The 9,856-nt window shown below is 43.5% G+C and overlaps 1 protein-coding gene across 4 annotated transcripts in view; it reads left to right on the top strand.

Moving 5' to 3' along the window:
* Positions 1-359: 359 nt before the first annotated feature.
* SMARCAL1 (SWI/SNF related, matrix associated, actin dependent regulator of chromatin, subfamily a like 1) overlaps positions 360-9,856 on the top strand; it is a 37,917-nt gene continuing 28,420 nt past the window's right edge. Inside the window, exons 1-5 of one of the 4 annotated variants that reach the window (XM_032693167.1) lie at positions 360-442; positions 1,354-2,327; positions 3,012-3,062; positions 5,699-5,959; positions 7,132-7,182. In XM_032693167.1, the coding sequence (XP_032549058.1) occupies positions 1,457-2,327; positions 3,012-3,062; positions 5,699-5,959; positions 7,132-7,182 (1,234 nt within the window). In that variant the 5' untranslated portion in view covers positions 360-442; positions 1,354-1,456. Of the gene's footprint in view, positions 443-591; positions 686-1,350; positions 2,328-3,011; positions 3,063-5,698; positions 5,960-7,131; positions 7,183-9,856 lie in introns of those variants that run through there. The other 3 variants (XM_032693168.1, XM_032693169.1, XM_032693170.1) reach the window with 3 other exon arrangements.

Genomic DNA, 9,856 nt, shown 5'->3' with positions numbered 1-9,856 from the left:
CTCACATATCACCTCCAGCGTTTACTCCCCACTCAGTCTCCAGTTAAGAGCCACACACGCTGGTGTGCCAGATCGCTCAGAAGGGGCAGCCAGCGAGGGTGCCCTGCTCCGTCCGTGCAGCACCAGGTGCTGGCTGGGGCAAACCCTCGGCCTGGGGCCGGTAGCAGACTCCCCGCATCCCGTATGTGGCCCTGAACCGAACAGGGGCAAGCGGGTGGCAGGGGCGGCCCCTGGACCCCCGCCTGCTCCGGTGTAACCACCGCAGCGGCCCCGACATGGCGCCCTCAGCATGAGACTACACTTCCCAGCTCCCTGCGCGCCCCGCGCCGCTTGTATCCCGTCACACCGCGCGCTGCCGCCCGCTCGGTGCCGCCAGGCAGTGGTGCGGGGGCTGCTGGGAGGTGTAGTCCCTCGGCGGGTCCCGGGGTGCGCCCGCTGGCGGGTGAGCGAGGGGCGGCGGAGTCCCCGGGGCCGGGCGGGCACCGCGGCGCAGCCCCCGCGCCCGGGGACGGGCGGCAGCGCCGGGGACCCCGCGGGGCGGCGGGGGGTCCCTGGCGGCGGGGAGGGCCGGGGAGCGGGCCGCGGGCCGCGGGCCGGGACCTCCGTGGAGTTTGGGACGGGAGCCTGCCCGCCGCATGGGAGAGGAGCGGGCAGGGAGCAGGTCGCTCCCGGGGTGGTGAGGAATGTGCGTGAATGGAGGGCTGGAGCGGGCGGGCGGCCCCCGGGGCATGAGGTGGAGAGGAGATGGAGCGAGGCCGGCTCCTGGGAGATGTCGCGGGAACCGGGTCTGCGCTTCTATCCGTGAGCTGCCTTTCTCAAGGCAGGAGCCGACTCTGCCCTTTGGGGTTCAATATGTATCTGCCACGCTCTGTCAGGTACCCAAAGAGCTAAAGGTGAACAGGTAGAATGGCCATCGTTCCATCTTTGCTGATGGGTACCTGAAATAGGACACATTTCCACAACACTGTGCAGAGATGTATTGCTTTGCCTGCGTTTACCTTTTTAGAGCTGGCTCTGCAGTGCAGTGTGTCCCTGTGCTTTGCTGTTTCATCAGTTCTGTGGGATTTGCAGACAAGAGTGCTCAGAACTGTAGTGGGATAGGGGTTTTCTCCTTTTTCTGTATGTTTTATCTACATGGGACTGGCATCAATGGTTGTCACCATCTACTTGCTGATAATGACTGAACCTTGGTCTGACAGCTTTGCTATACTACCAGATATTTGTGTAGGATCAGATACAGTAATAGTCAATCACTAATAATACTGAGTTATCAATACAATAATCATTTGGGGGAACTGAGTTGAAACTTCCTGTCTCTATTTGTTGGTGTTCTTTTTTTTTTTTTTTTAGTAGACTGGCCCCCGTTCCTGTAAAGAAGCAGGTGCCTCTGTAATTAGCCTCTGTGATTAATTCCCGATGTAGTGTTGGTGCAGATTTATTATTTGAATTGTTGAAGATGTCGTCAGGCCTTACAGAGGAACAAAAGAGGAGAATTGAAGAGAATCGGCGGATAGCTTTGGCTCGGAGAGCAGAGAGGCTGGCAGTCCAGAGAGCTGCGCAGGTGGGGATTGCTGCACCTCAGGTGAAAGAACAGAGCCCAGGCAATCAGGGAAACTCAAAGGAAGAAAACAACCATGCCAGGTTCACCAGCCAGCACCAACAGAATCCAAACAATCCTGTGGAGCAGAAGAGCTATCTTCAGAAAGGTTATAACCATTACACTGCAAACCAACAGATGGCTGGTTCACAAAGGGAGCAGCAAAAGAATTGTTCAGAGGACTCGGAACAAGCAAGTGGCCTTAAGCGTTTCCCTACAATGATCCCAAATTCTCTGAGTTATTCCCATAAATGTTACTTGGATGCTGGTAGTCAGGAACATGGACAACAAGCTTTAATTAATCTTGGGACCTTCCAGCAGTCCAAATGCTACCCAGCTTTCAAAAACTCCACAGAATCATCTCATCCTAGATTAATTGATAACATGCACCCTGACGATAGTAAAAATTTACAAAGTCTGAACAAATCTGCCATAAAATGTGTTTTACCATCAAGCAGTGCCGCCCCAAGTGATTCAGAAATGCTGATAAACACAAGCAGACTGACAGAAAGAAGAGGGGAAGGTTTTGTCTCTCAGGCCAGTGGTAGGATGCAGAAGCTGACCAACTCTGCTGGTGTGGACTCTACCTTTGAAACTGCCTCTGGCAAGAAAGCAAATAATGTTACAAAAGGAAAATGTGTGAAATATGGGGAAGACAGATTCCAGGTTGAAATAGGGTATAATGCTGAACTTGTTACTGTGTTTAAGAAGGTACCAAGCAAAGCCTATGGTAAGAATTGTTTGTTTGTTGCTATCTCTGTGTTACATTGGGTTGAAGTTTTCGCATCTGCTGCAATTGTAGTTGCTATATGCACCTACCAGTGCACCTATTGCTGGGGTGGAATAGGTGGTATTAATGGGGCCTAAAAAAATAAAGACAGATGAAATGGGATAGAAATTTTGGGTATAAATAGCTTGAGCTTGGATTTAGAAAAGAAATCAAAAGCCTTGCTTTATGAACAGTGCTCTGAGAAATTTAGTGGCAGCAGCTGGTCAGAGTCTTTAGGGAGTGAAGGAAGAGAAGTTATTCATAAATTGATAGGGTCACTTCTGCTGTAGTTCAGAGTTGATAAGCTGATTCTGTTAACTGGGTTACGGAAAGCAGCGGAATCTCCGCCTTTTGGCTTGCTTCTGATCTTTCCCCCCGCCTTTATTTGCTATATTCTACTTTTGTTTCCCCCATGTGTTGCTGATCCCTGTGAATGGCTACTGCATTCTTCTTGTTTTGATACTGATATGCCCTATGGCTTTTTTTGGTGTCACGTAGCTATGAACTGTTATAACTGAGTATAACTGGTTTTCAGATATATGGCAAAAAGTTTGCACGAGTAGATTTAATTCTCTTACCTCACATGAACATTGCATACCACCACTTTTTTCTACCTCAAATGATCCATATTCTACCCTATTTTAGATCCTGCTATGAAAAAATGGAATTTCAGCTTGGGAGATTACCACAGTCTCAGTAAGTAAATTGGTTGTTTAATGATAAAAAAGCATTGAAATCTTGACACATACCCCCCTTCCCCTGCCTTCCTTAGTTATTATTTAGCTCTGTTATTGCCTTGGATAATAAAAGTAGTGCTACTCAAAGATAATGCCTATCTTTTAGGCATCTAGCTCATAGCATTTTTCTGACACTTTGTAGTTGATTAGAAATAATTTAATTTTTCATGTAATCTAAATACCAAGCACGGGTTAAACTTCTTCTGCCATTGCTGAGTTCTTCAGCAACCAAGAAGATCGTAGGAAAATTATCTGCTGTGCTGGTACTTCATTTGAATTTGTATTGAGAATTGAGTGTGTTCCAGTGGCTAATGCTTAATTTCTGCATCCATTCATGTATTTTCTTTTTAAATAGCTCTTTTGAAACACTTTTCCTGTTAATTTTGTGTGTCATAAAAGGATAAAGGGTAACTCTCCAGAGCTTTGAGTGAGACTGAAAATGGATTTGCCTTTTTTTGGCATAACAAGGATAGCTTTATCTTTTTTTCCCTCTCCTATCATTTTGTTCTGGAAAGATTGAGAGATGATAGAGGCAAACACTTCAGGTAAGCTTTTCAAAAGCACACTGTATTGAAGTGAGTGATAAATCACTATTGATTTCAGTGGGAACAGAATTAGGCCTGTGTTGAGCACTTTGAAAAGCCACAGTTGAGTGCTGGTATTTTAGCTTCCCATGTGGGTTGCCACACATTTATAATTTAAATGCTGCTGGTTTGCTTGAATTGTATCGAGTACAGATGAGAGCAGAGTCTGCACCAAGGAGCTTGCAAATGAAGAGGATGGCTTTTAGAAATCAGACATTTTTCCTTAAAGCTATCAAATATATGAGTACTCTGTGGAAAGTTCCTGTTTACAAGTGAAGACAGTATGTGATCAATATTGGGCAATGAAATTGTGGAAAAATAGTCTGAGAAAAGGGAACTGAATTAAAAGGGCCTTGAAGTCTTGACAGTGTAAAACAATTATTTTAAAAGTTCCCACTCTTAATTTAGTTCTTCTGAGTAATGTGGTCTTGTATCACCTTTCTTTCTTTGCGCTATAATTTAAACACGCAGTCAAGCCTAGAAACAAATGTTGAAATAAGAATAAAATACACGTTTTTTCCCCCATTTTCTTTCAGTATTAGTTGTAGAGGTGAGATCTAACAGTAGCATCTGAAATGTTTTGCTTAGTGCATTTGCAGGAGAAAGTCTAAATTGGTGGTTTCCTATTCTTCTACTTTAAAAATTACTTTCACAGGATGCTCTTAAACTTTTTATTTGGAGTAGAAATCTCAAATACTTGGATTTATTTTGGAAGTCGCTTATCTTAAAATAAGATTGGATTAAATCCAAACGGTATATTTATTAACTGGTTAGGAAGAAACTGTCTGAATTTCCTTCTCCCATTTCAGATCTTGACCACTGAACTTAAATTTTGTATATTTTGTTGCATATCAGTTAGCTGGACTGTTTAAAAAGAAGCAGAGTGGATCATGATGTGCAGGTCAATGCTCAAAGGACTGGATTCGCCTGGATCTGCTCTAAACAGCTACCAGATAGGGGAAGTTGCCTCTTCACAAATACATGGAGGCAGAATGTGCTTGGTGATCTCCTGCTCTTAAGTCTAATGGACTCTGGAGATGTTTGTGAATCTTTGTGTTACTGTAGTACCTGTGAGTTGGAGTCCTGGGGACAAATTGCACTATTTTGGTGCTGTAAAAAAATACAAGAAAAGTTATTCCTGTAGCTTAACCATCAGAGTTCAGTTATAATAATGGAGACAACACATGGGTATAGATTGGCTGAGCAACACAGGAACAAGTGGCACATTTATTATGTGGATAGCTGTGTTCTCAGGCTAGCAGCTGTAAAATGCTGCATCCCTTCTCTCTCCATGCCCTGGCGTGACAGAGGTGGTTGCTAGCAATGGGTAAGGCAGGAGTGCAGGTGGCTGGTCAAGACAGTACAAGCCTCACTGTAAGACACAGTAGAATAAAGGGTGATGAACTTAAGTTGTAACAAAAATAATTTAGGAATTTGGACTAGTTTCCTTCCTGTAGCACTGTGAATATGCAGTGTTCTTCCTAGATGAGATTGCCTATCAGACATTGGCAGGAGGCAGGTATTTTTAGATCTTTCTCCTTTGCTGTTTACAGAAGCACTTTCCCATCTTTTCAGGCATGTACCATTGATCACCATGCCTCTGTCCCTGTGATTTTGTAAGTGAAAATGCTGTATGGCTGTGTGCAATTTACTGCTAAATGTAGTTCTGCAGATTGCTTGCCCTGGCTTAGTGAGCCACATGTTAGGATTGCTGACAGAGAAGGAGCCTAATGCAGTGACAATGCTGGACAGGGCCTTGTTCACCTACTGTCATACATTCCCTTTGCCATGTCTGCATTCTCTGTGGAAAATCCCACCAATCTGCTCCTCCAGGCCATTCCTCTCTCTAGTCTTTGTCCCTGTGAGTGAAAGGAGGGAATCCTTTTCAACTTGAAGGTGCATGGTTTGTTATCCTCTTGTCCCTTTTCTTCCCCAAGTATCCTATGCATCTTCAGTTTACTGGTGTTCTCTGTCATTCATTCTTTTCTGTCTCTCATGTTTTTATCCCTAGTGGAAGCAGCGAATCAACTTTCATCAGTAGTTCTGGAACCGCTGGAAGGAGAAAATGCAGTTGGCTTGGCATCAGGCTCTCATTTCATTGGCAGTGGGGTTGATGTGAAATCCCTCTTGAAGATGTGTAAGAACTGGAAAAAACCCTCAGCCCTTGTCCAAGGGAAGTGTGTGCTGATCTCGCGCTTGCGATTTGAGGTTGATATTGGGTATTCTGCAGAAGTGATTGGAGTGTTCAAACAGATGGATTCCAGAAATTATGGTGAGTCTCATGGGGTTTTTTTGCTTTTTTTTAATGACCTTGTTGGGGCTGCTCTTACTTCAGAGAAGACAGATTGTGAGAGTACATCCCTCTGAAAGAGCATAAGAGATTGTGCTTTGGTGAAGATTTTGAGAGCTCTTGTAGTTCTGTTGTAGTGCTGTATCTGTGTCCAGCATTTTATCTCATGGCAGAACATGTCTCCTGGGCCTGTTAGCCAAGGTGATATTTCAGAACCCAACATGATGACATTTACTGTTGAGGTGGGATGTGCTGATAATTTGCCAGCAATATGGAGACCGTGTGAAGTTCTTGCCTTTATTATCAAATGCAGTTGGACATTCTCTTATCCTGCTTTACTCTGGCGTATAATGGCTGCAACTGCCTGGGCAGATTTAATTTACCAGCAGTTTTACCAATATTTTTGAGGCAAGTGTAACTGTAGAGTACTTTTTATATTGGCATTCAGATTTCAATGATAAATATAATTTTTTTCCCCTTGTAATTTGGGGAACGAGGCACAGAGTGTCACAGCAGGTCAGTGACAGCATAGAGAACAAATTCCAGATTGCTTGTTCTTTGGGCAGGGCCTCACCTGGCTCATTGTTCAGCTGATTCAGGATTCACCCTGTTTCCCTGGATGTTGTAGGCAGGTGCTATCCAGAGATAAACCTGCCAGATAGGTCTGGCATGATGTTACATTTTGGATATTGTTGAATTGGTGAATTTCCTTTGTACCCTCCTGAGCATGTCAATTGTAGAGTACAGAGGTACAACTGAAAGTTATTGTTCTACTGTTTGAAGCCAGAGTTTGTTGGTTAACAAATGGGAACCTTCATGCACATTCTCCATCCCTTCTTGCAGGGAAAAGAAAGGGGTTGCCAAAATTCTTGAGCGGATGGGTTCATTACTGTGGTTCATTTGGAGAGCTGACCTTGGCTTGCTCTGGTGATACCAGTTCTAGATGTGTGCTTGTAATTTTAAATCTTCTCCAAACTGGTTGCTTAACATGAAAGCAAACAGAGGAGAAATGATTTTGAAGAAGGTAACAATTCTTTTAAAGCAGTTCTGAAATCTGTAGCAGAAGATATGGATGAATGGGCAAGTTCTTATGGATGGACAATTCAGTCTTTTTTGAAAGAGACTTGTGACATTGTTTGCTGTAACTATTGCAGATGTGAACACCAGAAAGTGGAATTTCCTGCTGGAGGATTACCCCAAACTAAGTGAGTAGCTGCATTTCCGTGGTGAGGGCTATTTTCTGGGGAGGCAAATGAATTCTAACTTTATTTTTTCTTTATTTTCACTCTGGAAAGACAAGTTGCTAATGAACTGTGAGGCCAGCGTCATCCTGTTTTGTCAAATATTTACACTGTTTGCCCAGACTCAAAACTTTATTCATGTGTGCTACTCATGACAGTACTTTAGGGGCCCATGGGGAAGGTAGCTTTAGCTTTTGTCAGATTCTGCACTGAATTTGTGGACCATTTCTTAAAGCGTGGGTGTATTTACTATCACAAAGTTACTTTTATTGCTTATAAGGTAAAGCAGCTCTACTTGAACTAAGGAGTTACAGGAGAATGGATTCCTTTGTTTCCACTTGCCACATTTGAAGAGGTTGACATGGTGGCTGCCAAGCCTACCTGTCCTTACAGAAATTCTGTCAAACTGATGTGTTTTAGCTGTGCTCCCCTTACCCTCAGTGCCAGCCCACCTTGCACTCTTTTGTGTGTATATCAATTCGTACACTGTCACAGCCACCCCTTGCTTAGAAAACAAACATGTATCAGGCAGTTTTGCTTCCATTTCCTTAGTAGTGTGCATGTTGGTGTGCTAGTTCATTTCACACCCAGTAAATTTGGGGTTTCAGATCAGAGCACTAGGTTTTCAAGTCAGATGATGACTTCTGTAACAATCAGTTCATCTACAGTTACAGTCTGAGTGCTGTCTAGTTGATTTTGTTCAGCCTCATATGTTACTGCTGGTAATAATGGCTTTGCAGGCAGCACACAACTATTAAGTTTCTAATTGATGTCTGCAGCAGGTTAGAATTCAGGGTGCTTCTATAGATGAGTTGATTCTAAGGCAAACAAGAAGAGTTGCTTTTTTCTCTTGCAGAATTGTGCAGATCTGCTTGAAGCAGAGGCATTCTTGAAGCTGAATTTCATATTCTACTAAAATGTTTTGATGCTGTTTGGGTGCTTAAAAGAAAGCTTAGCAAGAAAAAAAGCATCCTATTTTTCCTTGCAAGTGGAATTTAAGCACATAATGTCACTACAGAGTTAATTGCTTGGTAGAAGTTGGTCAGTAGACTCAGAATCACAGAATGGGTCAGGTTAGAAGGGACCAATGTGGGTCATCTGGTCCAACCTCCCTCAGGCAGGGTCATCCTAGAGCACATGGCACAAGATTGTGTCCAGATGGTTTGTGGATATTTCTCCAGTGAGGAAGACTCCACAACCTCTTGGTCACTCGCACAGTAAAGAATTTCTTCCTCATATTCAGGTGGAACTTCCTGTGCATCAGTTTCTGCCCACTGCATTTTGCCTTTATGCATCTGTGTAATCCTGCTGAAACTGTGACTTGCTGAACTGAAATGTAGAACTGTGGTTTGTTGTGTTGCAGTGATTTTTTATTTTTTTAATGGGTGCAACTTTGCAGAATAATCCAGTCTCAGCAGCATGCTTCTAGCACATCTGCTTCTTAGTCTTCTATGTTTAGTTAGAGTTTATAGAGTGCTTGGAGAGGAATAGCATTACACAAGTCCTAAGTGTTAGGATTATTATTTTTCATCCCAGTTGACCTGCTGCGTTTGCCTTGGTACTCATATGTGGCTGTGGAATTTGGTTGGGGTAAGCTTCAGGAAGACAATAAGCAAGGTGCTCTACACACATTCTTAGAAAATGTGACTGAGCGTTTCAGAGATGAAAAGCTGTTGCTTAGAGTAGTTTTTATCCAGCATGGGCTCCTGCTTCCACAGGATTCCAAAGCATGTTTAATAATTGAGTATATGCATGCTTCTATGATGCATGCCTTAATAACGTTAGTAATGGCTGTAGAGCTGAAAGCCACGCAGTGGGGCTCTGTAGGAATGCCAGGTCTTGAAAACAAGAGAGTGTGTCTTGGTGGAGACTGTTATGAAACTGCAGGGTTGGGATGCTGACAGGTCCTGATTTCAGTGAGAGCTGGTGTTCACTCACAATTTGCTAAAAAGGCCTTTTGTACGTGCAAAGGGCCTGATCCTGTCGCACATGCTAGGCAGTCTGAGCAAACACATCACCTCCCAGTCTGTCACAGTTTCAGTCAGCTGGCTGGCAGTCATATACATTACATGAAGTATTGAGAATCCCACAGATTTGAGGAAAGAAAAAAAATTTCCGTGAATCTTGCAGGGTGTAATTTGTGAGGGCATTTGAGGCTTCTAGCACGTGCCTTTTAGAGAAACAGCATTTGCTTTGTTGCCTGTTCATTTGCCTACATCAGAATAAAAAAAGAGAATTTAAAAAGGCTGGTTGCCATTTCCAGCAGAGAGATCTGTTAGCTGAGAACTGTTTATAGAGGTTAATGTCTCTTTGCCTAGTTGCTCAGTCATCTTTATATAAAGGTCACTTCACTAAAAAATGTCTGTTGGATGAATCATGCTGGTGGCAGATATATCTTAATCACTTTCCCAGCTCGTGTACAGAACAATAGCAACAGAATTTTCAGTGAGCAAATTGTAGCAATTATGCTAACACGCAGCTCGGTCTGTGAGTGTAATAACAAGCTTCTGCTGTACTTCGGGTGGAGAGAGTTCCTGCTATTGAAGAAGTATAAATTAAACTGGAGAGTTTAAAAAGTTTGGTCATTGCCCAACCACAAATGGAAATCTTTTCATATGTATATTTCTTGGAATTGCTT

Source organism: Chiroxiphia lanceolata, chromosome 7 (genome assembly GCF_009829145.1).
Source record: "Chiroxiphia lanceolata isolate bChiLan1 chromosome 7, bChiLan1.pri, whole genome shotgun sequence".
NCBI lineage: Eukaryota > Metazoa > Chordata > Aves > Passeriformes > Pipridae > Chiroxiphia > Chiroxiphia lanceolata.
This window is presented reverse-complemented; position numbering and strand designations above follow the sequence as displayed.